This window comes from Meles meles, chromosome 12 (genome assembly GCF_922984935.1).
Source record: "Meles meles chromosome 12, mMelMel3.1 paternal haplotype, whole genome shotgun sequence".
NCBI classification, from domain to species: Eukaryota; Metazoa; Chordata; class Mammalia; order Carnivora; family Mustelidae; genus Meles; species Meles meles.
In genome coordinates this window covers 79193425-79208670 of record NC_060077.1, presented here as the reverse complement: position 1 = coordinate 79208670, position 15246 = coordinate 79193425, and the positions used below count along the sequence as shown (strand labels likewise).

Here is a 15246-nt window from a genome sequence, read left to right as displayed (position 1 = left end):
CAGCTCTCAGAAACAGTTGCCTGGGTGGCTCAGTGGGTTAAGCCTCTGCCTTCAGCTCAGGTCATGATCTCAGAGTCCTGGGATCGAGTCCCGTGTCGGGCTCTCTGCTCGGCAGGGAGCCTGCTTCCCTCTCTCTCTCTCTGCCTGCCTCTCTGCCTACTTGTGATCTCTGTCTGTCAAATAAACAAATAAAATCTTAAAAAAAAAAAAAAAGAAGCACACGGTGTTCTCTCAGTGATCTGGGGGACTGTTCACCAAATACGCTGAGATAAATCGGACCGAAACACAGGAAGGCTGGATCTAGAAAGAGTCTTGTTTCCCAATACTGGGCTTTCCTCCTACACATATGGCACATATTGATACATTTTCAGTGATACAGAGGCTCGGGGGGTAGCTCCTTGAGACACACTGGAAACCTTCCTCTGCCTGTCACAAGGGGGGGGAATCCCAAGAGGGGACTGGAATTCCTGGGGGTTTCACCAGATGAGTCCACGAGCATCACAAGGGCCATGCAAGCTGCTTTGGAGGGAGAAGGCATAGGGCAGTTCCCGTGACGCCGCACTCAGGTACGCACAGTCCCAGCCTGGGACACACACACCCCGGACTCCTTCACCCTCAGGAGGCCGCATTGGCTCCTCCCGTCCGTTCTTCCCTCCACCGTACCATAACAGACGCTCCGCTCTGAGCACTGCTAAAGTATAATTTTCCAAAGGTCGAGGGACTTCCATCCAAATACGAAACAAACATTTCAATGGTATTGTTCAGTTCTTTGAGTAAAGAGGGAACTGCACAGTGGGAAGTCCTGGTCAGAGGACATTTGAGGAATTAGGTATTTATAGGCAATTTAATAAAAGAATGTTAGAAGATTGCTGACCTAGGTAAACCGCTGGGTAATGTAAGGTCAATAAGTCGTGACTTACAGAGTAATTTTTTTCTGCCAGGCAAAGATTTCCTACATCTCTGTTGGATAAAAATTGACCAGTTTACATGTAACTTCACTAAATCTGGGAATTTTAATCAGTAGTTGCTTAGCGAATGATGCATTTGAGTCAAGGGAAGGGAGATTTTCTGGTTCCCCGGCTGACATAATTTATCATGCTCACCCATTCTCGTTCGTAGCTTTATGATTTTTTTTTTCCTAAAAATACTTAATGTAATAAGAATATCCTTATCTTCTTCATTATCAGGTCAGCCCAAGCCAGAGGTAACTTGGTATAAGAATGGCCGAGCCATCGAGGAGTGCGGCATTGTTTCCAGTTACGAATTCTTCCAGAATCAGTATATTCATGAGTTACACCTCTATCGGTGAGTCAGCGTGCCTCTGTGGACCATTTGCAAAGGTCCCTGCATTCTGTCATTGTCATTCTGGGTGCTATCAGGTAAGGCCAAAAGATTGGCTCCTGTTTGCTTTTTATTTAAACATATAATTTATTATTAGCCCCGGGGGTACAAGTCTGTGAATCGTCAGGTTTACACACTTCACAGCACTCACCACAGCACATACCCTCCCCAATATCCGTAACCCAACTACCCTCTCCCTACCCCCCTCCCCCCGGCAACCCTCAGTTTGTTTTGTGAGATTAAGAGTCTCTTATGGTTTGTCTCCCTCCCGATCCCATCTTGTTTCATTTATTCTTTTCCTACCCCCCAAGCCCCCCACGTTGCATCTCCACTTCCTCATATCAGGGAGATCATATGATAGTTGTCTTCTCTGATTGACTTGTTTCGCTAAGCGTGATACCCTGCAAACAGCAAGATTTCATTTCTTTTGATGGCTGCATAGTATTCCATTGTATATATGGACCACATCTTCTTTATCCATTCATCTGTTGATGGACATTTAGGTTCTTTCCATAGTTTGGCTACTGTGGACATTGCTGCTATAAACATTCGGGTGCACGTGCCCCTTTGGATCACTACATTTGTATCTTTAGGGTAAATACCCACTGTTTGCTTTTTATATCCTAATGTACGATGCTGTGAGCAGGTGTCAGCCAGGGCACCCAGCTGAGCTCTGCCTGGCAACTGTTCCCATGCCTGTAAGTTGCTGCTGTTGATGGAATTACAACTTTATCTAGAATTGTATTCAAGGTGCCCAGCCTTTTTCATTCATTAAATGAGCTTTTCATTTAATTTTGTTCTCTCCAGCAAGTCAAGAAATTCAACAGGTTTTGAGCACTGTCATCCAACCTTTCTTGCGAAACGACAGTAGGAAGGAGGCATGGCTGGTGGTGATCCCACAGCACACCGGTGATGGTGGAAGGCTGGAAAGCAGGCCTTCTGGCTTTATTTTAGGAAGTGGTCTGGTTCAGTACAGTGGTTTCTATTCTTTTTCGTTTCCCCAAGAACTATTCGTTCGGATGAAATCAGGAAGCTCCGCGTGGAAGTAGAGAAGATGAGAACAGCTTTGGTTGAAGCTGGGTGGAGAGTCTGTGCTCTTGGCCCCCAGTGCTTCTGAATTGGTCACGATGTTCCTTATGGGGACTTTGAGCCTGAGGTCTGCAGAGTGTGGTACGAAAGTGACTGGCAGGCACATGGATGTGCCGATAGCCTTGGATCCGAGGATAACAAAGGTGAAACCGTGGGTGTGAGTTCTGGCTCTACTATTTTCTGGCCAGTGGCTGTAGCCAACCTTTGAACCTTTCCAAAATGGAATTCTTTATCTGCAAAATAAAAGGATCGCTGAGAGAGTCAAAGCGAAGTTCTGGCTATGTAGTGGTTGTTCAGTAAACAACTACTTTCTTATCTTCTCACCCACACTTTCGTATCAAAGTATGATCAGAGATCATTTTATCGTGGTTGAAGCCCTTGACTCAACTAGCTTACAGAATATCTAACCTGATATTCAAGACATTCATTTATTCATCTACTAGTCAATCCTTTTATAAAAAAGTTGTTATTTATTTATATATGAGGGAGAGAGAGAGAGTGTGTGTGTGTGTGCAGGGAAAGGCGGAGAGAGAAGCAGAGAATCTCAAGCAGACTCTGCTCTGATCTCGGAGCCCGTTGCCGAGCTTGATCTTACGACCCTGAGATCAAGACTTGAGTCAAAACCCATAGTCAGGTGTTTAACCGACTGAGCCACCCAGGTGCCCCCATCTACTGCTTAATTCTTTAAACAATATTCATCAAACAACTATTCCATGGCAGGCATGTTACATAATGCTAGGGCTAGAAATGGACAATACAGATGTTGTCTCTGCCTTCATGAAACCTCCAGTCCAGTACAGAAGACCCGCCGTTTTCCCCGTGGCTCCCCACTATACTGGGATCCAGACCAGTTGCCGCTTGCTGCCCCCCATCCCTGGAGTAGACTTTCCTGCCTCTTCAGTCCAATTTTGCCAAGGCCTGCCCCTCCCTCCTCTTCATCCTGTTCAACTCAGAATCCATCTCTGTGGTTCACAGTAATTCTAGTTACTACGGCTCTGTCCAGCCTCAGACATTCTCTTCTCTTTTGCACAGGCTCTCCGCTTGGTGCTTATTTATTGCTTCAGATTGACATAGTTCAGTAGACTCTGGGCTTTGGGGCAGGAAACTTCTCTGTTTCACACTAACGCATGGCCCAGGGCTTAGTACAGTGCAGCATACATATTTAGTAAGAGAATGGGTGGGCGGATGCTTTAAATATACCGTAAATAGACATGATGTTCATTTAGATGAGTGTTGGCAAACTTTTTCTATAAAGGGCCAGATAGTAAATATTTTAGGCTTTGAAGTCCAAATGGTCTCTGTCACAATGACTCAACTCCACCGTTGTTGTGTAAAAGCAGCCATAGGCTATATATATATATATATATATATATATATTTTTTTTTTTTTTTAAAGCATGGTTGTGTTCTTTTTTTTTTTAAAGATTTTATTTATTTATTTGACAGACGGAGATTGCAAGTAGGCAGCGAGAGGAAGGGAAGCAGGCTCCCTGCTGAGCAGAGAGGTGGATGCGGGACTTGATCCCAGGACTCCAGGATCATGACCTGAGCCAAAGGCAGAGGCTTTAACCCACTGAGCCACCCAGGCGCCCCAAGCATAGTTGTGTTCTAATAAAACTGGATTTACAGAAATAGGGAGGGGACCAGATTTGGTCTGTGGAGCATGGTTTGTCAGCCCCTGGTCTAGATGTAAGACCCTTGAGTAGCTTCATACCGTACTTCTTTGTATGTTTTCCATTCTTTGTCCCTCCGAGCACTCAGTCCATATTTCTCGATTAATTTTGGTCTCACACTAAGCTAAAATATTATACCCACTTTTTTAGCCAGAAGAGAGACCTAATGGGTGAGTATCCTTTTGCTGACGGAATGCCATTAAAGAATTGAGGTTTGTTATTTATGTTATTTGCTGTTTACACGGGACCAGCAATGTAGGCAAAACCAGTTTGTGGGGTAAGGGAGCTAAAGGATGAAGGAATGAGAAGGACATGATGAAGCCCAGGTTGAAATGGGAAGAGAAATTTAGGAAGAGAACTTGAGCTGCAAAGAGGGCACGGGGTCCTCATTCTCATCTCGGAAGGGCAGCAGGGCACTGGTTTACAGTGACAGCTAAAGACTTGAGATGACAGAATGTTCTCTTTCCAAACTCCTGTTTTGCCATTTTGAAAAGTAGCCCACTTACTGGAAAAAGCATTCAGTCATGGTGCAAGGAGTAGTGGTGGGACAATATGATAATAGATGTGGCTGTACTTTTTCTGCTCAGTAGTCAGTGTGCTTGGTACTAATCATCTTCTGAAAGTTCTCACTTTTTATACCTGGAAAGTTCTGAACCATAGCTGCCCATATGCATTTCCCAGGGAAATTTTAAAACCCCCTAATGCTTGGCCTTCAACCTTGACTAATTCAATCCGGACCCCAGGTGATTCCAGTGTAATTGCCCAAGGTGAAAAATTCTTGTTTATTTATTAATGTATTTATATATATATTTATTTATTTATTTAATCTCTACACCCAATGTGGGGCTTGAACTCACAACCCCAAGATCAAGAGTTATGTGTTCTTCCAACTGAATCAGCCAGGTTCCCCTGAGATGAAAAATTCTTTACATCCTAAAATACCTGCCAAGTCGTTTGACTTCTATGAGTGGTTAGGCAAATGAATGGTATTTTGTGCCAATGCCTTTCAAAGATTAAACGCTGGTTGTTCATTATTAGTCTCAAATTTTCTTGCCATCATCAAATCACCATAAACCACAAGATTTAGTCATCGTTCCCCTAAAGAAAAGTACTTTTGTTTTTAACCTCCCTGAGTTTAGTCTTTGGGTTATTACATCTGCATTCTCAGATGTCCCTGAGCTCCCGCTCCTGTGTTTCCCAGGGTTTTTTGTTTGTTGGTTTGTTTTCTGGTTTGATAGACCTGGTCTGCATTTCCACTGTCAGGTCTTGAGCTTATTAGTTGACCTTCCAATCTTCCCTCTTTCTCACCTGGCATGGTCCTTCTCCATCCTCCCTGGGTCCTCCTCCACATGCCCCTCTAATCTTGTCACACCACGTACTTGGGACAAGTGAGACAGCTCGGGGGAGACTGATCACTGCTGTTGGGACCTTTACATACCACAGGTCAAGTGTGCTTGGCAGGCAGAGGAGTGGAAAGCCGGGAGAGCATTCCAAGGACGAGCAACATCAATAACAGCATGGTTTTCACTGTAGGATGAAAACTTTTTTTTTTTTTTTTTTCAGAAGGTGTTGAGGTTGGGAGGAGGGGAGGAAAACACAACTAGATGTTTTCTACCTCATAGAAAGCAAGTTGCAAAAAGCACGTACACAAACGAGGAATTGTGGTCTCTTCTGAACATGATGTAAAGAAAGGCAGCTGAACAAGAGATAAAAATCTGTCCAGGAACCCACACCTAGAGAGAGACACCCCTCTTCTCAGCAAGGAGGCCTCTTAGCAGTCATGATCGTGTCCCGCGGTGCTGAGCACAATTACAAGAGAGGCAGAAGGGAGGGGGATGGTGGGGAGGGTGGACTGCGCCCCCCGAAAGCCTGGAGCAGAAGGAGGGGTGAGGCTGCTCCTCCTGCCCCTCCTCAGCTCAGCCCCGGCCCCTGCAGAGGACCTGGCAGGGACAGTGGCCACGAGGCCTGCACAGTCACCACGAACCAGTCTGTTTATGATGTGTGCTGGTTGAATAGTGTCCCCCCCAAAATTCATGTTCACCTGGGAGGTCAGGATGTGACCTTATTTGGAAAGATGTTTTCAGCTGTAATTATTTAAATGAAGGTGAGATCATGGTGGATTAATGTGGGTGTTAATTCAATAACTGGTGTTTTCATAAAAAGGAAAAAGCAGATGCAGAGGGAACATAGCCATGTGAAGGTAAGCAGAGACCACAGGGATTCAGCTACAAGTCAGGAAGTGCTGAGGACTCCCCCCTCACTGCCAGAAACTAAGAAGGGGCAAGGGAAAAATCTTCCCTAGAACCTTCAGAGGGAGAGCCTTGCCGACACCTTGATTTGGGGCTTCTAACCTCCAGAACTATGAAAGAATACATATTTGTTGTTTTCTTGCTACCCTCTTTGTAGTACTGTGTTATGGCAGCTCTAGGAAATGAGTACATGGTGTATCTGAACATTCTAGAAAAAAACAGTGCTGCCATTCGCCTACCTTGACTTAGGGCTGACCTTATCTGATAATGTAGTACTCGTTCCCCCCACTACCAGCTGGGTCCACTCCTGGGAGGCATCTATGGAGCAAGGAATATTTTTCCAATTATGCCTCAAATTGGATATTGATTCCTCAAGACTTTGAAGGAAAAATTAGTATGAAGGTTTCCTGGGTCACTTGTGTTTTTGCTCCCAGGGGACATTCGGCCATGTCTGGAGATATTTTTGATTGTCACGGCTGGAAAGGGATGCTCCTGGGATCCAGTGAGGAGAGGCTAAGGGTGTTGCTAGACATTAGACATTGCCTGGGGCAATCCCCCACAACAAAGAACTATCCAGTCTACAATGTCAATGGCGTTGAGGCTAAGAAGCTATGTGATAAGCCACCACAAAACAGAGGGTCTTCAATCAGCACTGGCTTATTATTTCTCATGGTTCAGTGGGCCGGCTGTGGTTCCTCTGTTGACTTGGCCCGGCTCACCCAATGCTCCCTCCGACCACTTGAGTCGGTTGGAGGACTGGTTGAGCTGGAAGGTCCAAGACGGCTTAACCAACAGGTCTGGCCATTGACGCTCGCTGTTGACGGGGCCACCTCAGTTCTCCTCCATGTGGGCTCCTGTCCTCCAGTAGGCTAGAACCTCTTGAGCTCCACTGTAACGCCAATCCCAACACATCCCCCTGGTCAGAGCAAGACACCGGACCCAATTTCAACATCACGAAAGTAGGTGCTACCCCTTTAAGAGTGGAGTGGCGAAGTCACAGTGCAGTAGGCCACGGGTAGTGGATGGAGGAATTCATTGCAAACTGCGCGATCTACTGCCCTCTCTATCCATCGAACACCTACCTAATTAATCTTTTTTAAATCACCTACTTGCAGGCCTCTTTAACCTGCTTGAAAACAACTTTCCAAGCCTCCCTTTTTGCCTATAGAATAATTGTTTTCATTCTTAATTCATTCATTGGTTCTGCAAGCATCTAGCCTACCTTGTCGGTTCTCATCCCAGCCCGAGGTAGGAGGAAGCCGGGTGGTGAGAAAATGTCTCGCCCCTGTCTTCTGTGATCTCACAGTCCAGTGGGGGAAGCAGACACATAAGAGGACAATCAGCAGAATGAGTTGGGGTTTTTCCTCCTGATCCCAACCAGTTCTGACACCAGCTGCCTGTTGTACAATCCCATTCTGTTCTGACACCAAATACTCAGAGGGAGCGTCTGACCCCATTGGTGTAAGACCTCACTCCCTCAAGACTGCCCTCCACCCCCACTTCAGACACCAGATTACCCACATTTCTGTCTGACTGGCTACAAAGTCGGGGGGTTCCCACGATCTCCTCTCCCTCCTTCAGGTTCCATGGTTTGCCTGACCAACTCAGGACTCAGGGAAAACACTTGACTTACAATTACCGCTTTGTTAGAAAGGGTACAATTCAGGAACAGCCTAATAGAATCACTACGTAGGGCAGGGTGTGGGGTCGGGGTTGCCTGGCTTGGTGACCTCTCCAGCTATGCCACTGTCCCAGAACCTTATTACAGTCACTGACTTGGACCCTTTCTGAACCCCGTCCTTTAGGGGTTTTTACGGGCCTTCCATTATGTAGATATGACTGACTGCATCATTGGCCCTTGGGATGAACATAGTCACGAGCTCCTCTCCCTCCCTGGAGGTCTGAGGTTGGCGCTGGAGTTTTCAACCCTGTAATCATGCCTTGCTCTTTCTGCGACCAGCCCCCCTCCTGAAGCTACTTAGGGGCCCCCAGCCACCAGTCATCTCATTACCATGCAAAAGACATGACTCCGGAGATGCCAAGGGTTTTCGGAGCCATGTGCTAGGAACCTGGACAAAGACTGAGTATTCGTCTTTGTTATACCACACCAAGCATGTGCTAAGACGGAGGGGAAGATGAAAGCATCCTGGAAGACCAGAGTCAAGGCAGTAAAGTTAGCCTCTCTCTGGTGGGGGTAGGTGAGGGACCAGTGCGGATGCGCTGGGCAATTTTCTCCAAGGTTCCCCAGCATGAAGCCCTGAAGGGCCTGGAAAAGGTGGATGGGAGGGAGGGGAGGACCATGCGAGCCCTGGGATGAGAAAAGCATGAGCAAAGGCACGAGGGCACTGCCTCCTGGGGTGACCGGGGTGCATTCAGACTCTGGCCGGGGTACTGCTAGGGCCTGGTGGGGGAGCAGCATGCAGGGGAGAACAACTGGGAGGGCGGGCAGGTTCTGGACTGAGAACCTGTATGTCCTAGCTAAGGGGTTTGTATCCTTGTCCTTAAAATGATGCCCAGACTAGGAAGGAGTTTGGGGCAGCAGAGGGTCATGGGAACATTTGCATTTTTAAAAACCTCCCTCTGACTGGGACACCTGGGGTCAGTCGGTTAAGCAACTGACCCTTGATATCGGCTCAGGTCATGATCTCAGGGCTGTGAGATCGAACCTGGCTTCCGCTCGTTGTTGGAAGGCCGGCTCCTCAGGGCAGGGACTGGGATTTCTGTTATCCTTTATCCCTACAGCCTCATGTGTTTGCAAATGATGACAGAATTCTCCAGGTCCTTCCTCAAAGTCCACACTTTTGCTGTGGCTATACACTGCCACTTATTAGCTGTGTGGCCTGGAGCAAGTCAATTAACTTCTCTGTACTTTGGTTTCTTCATAAAACGATTTTTTTTTAAGATTATTCATGCAAAAGGTCAACAAAACGTGAATTACGCATGCAACAAATATTAGATATTAGCTATTACTTAATTGGCTATTAATTATTAGTTAGTAACCAGTATCATTTTCCTGTTCACTCCCTAGAGGCAGTGTGATCCCAGAGTTACTCTGTGTCACTCTGCCCTCACTTATAGCAGCTGTATTTAGAGCCAGGATACTTTGATGTGAATAGTTTTGCAAAGTGTTAGATCAGTGGAGTGTTTTCTTTCTTTTTATTTTTTTATTTTTAAAGATTTTATTTATTTGTTTGACAGACAGAGATCACAAGTAGGCAGAGAGGCAGGCAGAGAGAGAGAGGAGGAAGCAGGCTCCCTGCTGAGCAGAGAGCCCGATGTGGGGTTTGATCCCAGGACCCTGAGATCATGACCCGAACCAAAGGCAGAAGCTTTAACCCACTGAGCCACCCAGGCACCCCCAGTGGAGCATTTTCAAAGACTGGAAACAACTGGACATTTAACAGGGGAGCTGGAACCCAAGCCTGGGTTGAAGCTGCTTTTCTCATCCATGTTTGTGCTTGAAACCCTGTTTGGATGGTTTTTAGATGGTGCACGCTGTGATTTTAGTGATACTTTGGACTTTCTAGTTATTCCTCACACCTAGGTGGACAGACGGATGCCAGGAGCTTTGGGATACTGTTATATTCTTGATACTATATATCCCAAGTATTTGGGATACTTGTTATATTCCGGTTTGTAACAAAAAGTTGTTTACAAGTTCTTGTTGTCTGAGTTGAAGACTTTGGTTTCTGGAGGCCTCTTGCTGGACATGATCACCCAAGGAAACTCAAAGTCCTTCCAAACATTGAAGAAACTTGAGTTGTTGGTCGAGAGTGAGTCTGGGCAATGAGTATTAGGGAATTGGTTTAAAACCTCTCTATTCCGGCATGAAACCCTTCAAGCACTCATCCTGCTAACAGTAAAATTGTCACCGTCAACTTTCCTCACAAAGGACAGGAGGCTATTTCCACCGCGTAGAGCAAGGCTCTGAAGCCGTGTTGTCGGGATTGACTGATTGATTGTTTTATTTTTTTAAAGATTTTATTTATCTATCCAAGAGAGAAAGAGAAAGCGACAGTGAGTGGGGGGAGAGGGAGAAGCAGGGTTCCTGCTGAGCAGGCAGCCTGACTCAGGGCTCGATCCCAGGATCCTGGGATCATGACGTGAACTGAAAGCAGACACTTAACCGACTGAACCACCCAGGTGTCCCTGGGTTGTCTGGATTTAAATCCCGGATTTTATGCATTATATCATCTTTAGCAAGTTAGGTAGCCTCTCTGAGACTCAGTTTTCTCATCTGCAAGAAGGGGATAATGATAGTACCACTTTATGGGATCGGTATGGGGATTAAATCAGGATGTGTGACAAATTTAGGATACTCTATAAATAATAGTTATCTTATGCTATCCGAACATGTCCCCACACTGAACTATGATTTTGGAACTGATTAAAAATAGGCAACTTGGCGATAGGAAAGCTAGCACAGCTTGGCAGCATTTTCCCTCTGCTATTTCCCTCTTAGAGGATAAGATATCATTAATGTGTTTCATCAAGGAACCATCAAGTAGAGGGGTGCCTGGCTGGCTCAGTTGGTGAAGTGTCTGCGTTTGGCTCAGGTCATGATCCCAGGGTCCTGGGATGGAGCCTCACATCGGCTCCCAACTCAGTGGGGAGCCTGCTTCTCCCTCTGCCCCTCCCCCCTGCTCATGTTCCCTCTCAAGTGAATACATAAAATCTTAAAAAAAAAAAAAAGGAACCATTGGGTAGAAATAGGGATGACTGAATCATGCTATGTCTTGACTAAGACAGAAAAGGCATTTCATCTGAGGTTGGAAAGCATTTTGTGAACTTCGTGTTCCCGTGAGCTTAAGTAGGTGTAACAAGTCTTAAGGATGACTGGTCGAACTTTCAGCACCCTGAAGGCCTCTGTGTTCCCAGCGCGGGGCCCAGGTCAGCATTCCTCCTGAATGAATTCAGCGTTGTGGTCATTCCTCAGACCAGGCGTAGAGTATTTCTTGAATGAGTCCCCAGGGTAATAGGTCTGTGCTGAGAATCCGAGGTCTGTCCTCACAGTCTGGTTTTGACTTTGGGTAGGTAAGTGTGTTGGAGCAGTGAATGGGACCCTCCTCTTTGGCTGGGGGCTGGACTTGGGCAGTTGGTCTCACTATGGTGTTGGGTCTCAGGGCATATTATGCTAATATGGGAGCAGGTGACAGGTTGATCCAGGAGCCCCTCCCAAGATGCTGGGACGGAGAGAGGTGCAGTAATCCCTGGAAATTGGACGTGGGCTCCATGTCTTTGTAAATGCCACTCCATCATCACCTTCTGAGGTGAACTTAGAGCAGATAGTAACATTAGGGAAGTTCTGGGCCAGTTGGGGTTCAGTCTTAATTTGTAATCACAGAACCTTGGTCCAGCACTTCTGATGATTGACAAGATGGGGAGTCTCACTGCTGTCGCAATTACAGCGTTAGTCCTAGCGATCATTTAACTAACTTCTGTTTTAAAGGTGAGCATCATAAAGAAGGTATTTGATGAGGGCAGACCTCTACTTGGGGGAAGAGCTGGAACCAAATCAGGTTTGGGGCAAAGCCCTGTGAGTCCCAGGATGGGCTTTGCTCCAACCCTGAAGGGAGGAGCTCAGGGCAGGGGGTTAGGGGTGTGGGAGGGGGGCAGGACTAAGAACAAAATTTGGTTTGGGAACATGTGTCCTTTTCTGGCCAGCACAGCCTTATTTTCTCCCTCTCATGCCCTCAGCCAAGGGCCTCCCATGAAATTTGCCTCCATCTTTGCCCTATCATGCCTAGGAACTTTCCACATCTCTGACTCTATCTCCCTCCTCCCCTTACTTTTAGTTCCTTGTGAGCCTTGGACCCTGAGCCTCCCCCCTGCCTGCCTCCAGACTGCATCACTTCTGACTGCCTGGTCTGCCCTATCCCTTCTCCTGAGTCCTACAAGTTCGGGCCAGTCCCAGCATCTCAACCTCTCAGTTCCTAAGACTAAATCCAAATGATTTCTCAGTCACTCCACTCTTTGCACTCCAGCCCTCCTCCCCTCTCTCCTATGTATCTTTACACAGCAACCCATCTGCCTTCTGTCCCTGGAGACAGGTTTGTCTTTTCTAGAATTTTATATACATGAGATCATAGAGTGTGTATTCTTTTGTATCTGGCTGCTTTCGCTCGCCATAATTATCTTCAGAATCATCTGCATCCTTTCCTGTGTCTGTAGTTCCTTCCTTTTGTCATTGAACAGTGTTCAGGGTTTCATTGTTTGGATCCACCAGAAGTTGTTATTCTGTTCACCTGTGGATGGACACTTGGGTGGTTGCCAGTCATGATGCATATTTATTTGTATTTGTGTTTATTGTGAGCATCCTCCAGCTGGAATGTAAATTCCACGGGAGCAGAAATGTGTCCAGTGTTCCCTGCTGTGTCTCCAGGGCCTGCTCTGTGCCTGGCTGTCATCAGATGTTCAGTACGGATTTATGGGATAAACGACATAATGGATTCAAGTGCTTTTGTTGTAGTCTCCACAGTTTTGCCAAGACGGGGGAAATGCTGATGGGGTTCAGGCACACTTCCTCAAAATATGTCACCTCGGCATATTAAATAACTAAAGCTGAAGGAATTATTAAAAATGGCAAGAGGAGGAAGGTCTGAGCCCTCCACCATCCCCGCCCCCCCCCCGCCCCCACCAACTGTCCTCTCCCTGTTTCCCTGAAACAGGTCATAAAATTCCTATGTGAAAGGTACATTCCTTGTGCCAGGAGGACAGAAACGATTTTTTTATCACCAGATACAGGGAATTTGGGGCAAGAGGAGGTCTGTGCAAACAACCCTGGCAAACTCATTCTTACCTTCTAGTTACTTCTTCACCATTTGCTACCTCTAGCCCAAACCCCTTTGTCTTTTTTTTTTTTAAAGATTTTATTTATTTATGTGACAGACAGAAATCACAAGTAGGCAGGGAGACAGTCAGAGAGAGAGGAGGAAGCAGGCTCTCCGCGGAGCAGAGAGCCCGATGCGGGGCTCGATCCCAGGACCCTGGGATCATGACCTGAGCCAAAAGCAGAGGCTTTAACCCACTGAGCCACCCAGGCGCCCCCCAAACCCCTTTGTCTTATCAGTTCTTCACAAACTTATTTTTTTGTGTAAAAGGTATAAAAGCTTTCTGTTCTTGTCGCCTCTTTGGGTCTTCTTTCTCTTGTGAAGGCTCTCTTAAACGTGTAAAAATTCAATAAAATGTGTATGCTATTTTCCTGCTAATCTGTCCTTGTCAGTTGAATTTTCAATCCCATCCAGGAACCGTAACAGGGTTGAGGAAATTTTTTCCTCCCCCACAGAATGATTTCATGGTTCCTCCCCATGAACATGGGGACCTGATTTGAATTACTGTGTCTTGGTGGTCAGCTGACTATGACTTTAGAGACTGTGCAGTCTAAGGGGTTCGTTATATAGTTATAAAAGTCCTCCCCTACTCCTCCAAAAGCTGTAGGAGCAGGCGACTTAGTCAACAACCCCTAGGGCCATTTGAGCTCCAATGAGTCTGAGCTTCTGGTCATTATGTGACTGCCCCCCACTCTATCCTTGTCATTTCCTACTCCCTGGATTGCCGTGCCAGCGGGGCAGGGGTTCTTCCTCCTCCCAGCCTAGACCAGCTTTCCTACAACCTGGGGCTACTCCTCCCGGGTGCTTTGTGGCTCCCTGCTTTCATGCCGGCTGCCAGGGGCCTCACCTACTCACCCGCAATGTCCCAGGACATGGGAGTGAGGCAGAGGTGCAGTGAGATGGCCCCAAAGAATGACAGAGAAGGACATTGCCAGCACCAAGGCTGCAGCGCAGCAGCAAAGAGAAGTGACCCAATCGTCCTGGTTTCTTGCCTCCCAGTCTGCTTTTGAGAGAGAAGTTCTCGGGTCTGGTTTTGTGCACCCCCCTGCCTGGGGTGAATGGTTGGTTTTCTAAAAAAGCAAAACTGGCTCCAGTTCCCACAGAGCTACCTGGGAGGGCAGCTTGTCAGGCACTTACTGGGAACTCAGCTCAGAGTGAGCAGTGAGTCAAGTGAGTCAAGTGAGTCAAGCTGATATTTTCCTAAGAATTCAGTAAAGGGACCTTCACTCTTTAGAAACACTGGGGTCCTGAAGCTGGAAGTGACCCTAAGACCTTGCTCCTCAAAATTTATTTCAGAGCTGAAGCAGCAGCCATGGCCCCAGAGCTCATTAGAATGCCCGAGTCCTAGCCCCCATTCCCGCCAATTGGATTCTGCATTTTAACAAGGTCCCAGGGGATTCTGTGCACAGTGACACAAGGAAGCCCAGCTCTAAGGATTATCCTGCTCCTGACTCTCTGTTACACATGAAGAACTCTAAAAAATATGATACTCAGGTCCAGCACCTAAGAAGAGCTGATGCGATTGGTCAAATCCCATTGATGTTTTACTTTATAGCTCACCTAAGGCCCAGAGAGGTCATGGGACTCATCCAAGTTCTTAACAACTGGTTAGGAACAAAACCAGGATCAGAAGCCAAAAGTTCTGTCTCCCAGCACCCGCAGGTCCTATTACATTACCTACTGCATTTCCCTCTAGCAGAGCCGTCCTCCAAAAACAAAATCTACTAACATGTGCGGTGGGGTTTAACTCAAAAAGAAGTGATCATGAGAACTGCCTTCAAAGATCAAGATTAACAGAGGGCCTCCTGTATGCCAGAGCCATTCAAGACCCTGGGGACCCAGGAGGGAGCACAGTGAAGTCCTGATCTCATGGGACAGGGATAGAGAAGGAGTCGTCCATTGTCGCACCAGCAAAACCAGTAGTGTCGGGTGACAAAGAGTAGAGGAGGGCAGGGAAGGGAGGGAGTCTCGTCAAGGAAGGTGTTTCTGCTGAGGTGCCATAGCACAGGTGGGAAGGGTAAGAGTGGGACAGTGGGGAGATTATCCTGTGGCAGAGTGTTCCCTT

General features: G+C 46.9%; 1 protein-coding gene across 1 annotated transcript in view; it reads left to right on the top strand.

Moving 5' to 3' along the window:
- ALPK2 (alpha kinase 2) overlaps window positions 1-15246 on the top strand; it is a 115584-nt gene that overhangs the window by 15962 nt on the left and 84376 nt on the right. The window contains exon 3 of the mRNA XM_046025608.1: window positions 1188-1305. Coding sequence (XP_045881564.1) covers window positions 1188-1305 — 118 coding nt within the window. The remainder of the gene's footprint in view (window positions 1-1187; window positions 1306-15246) is intronic.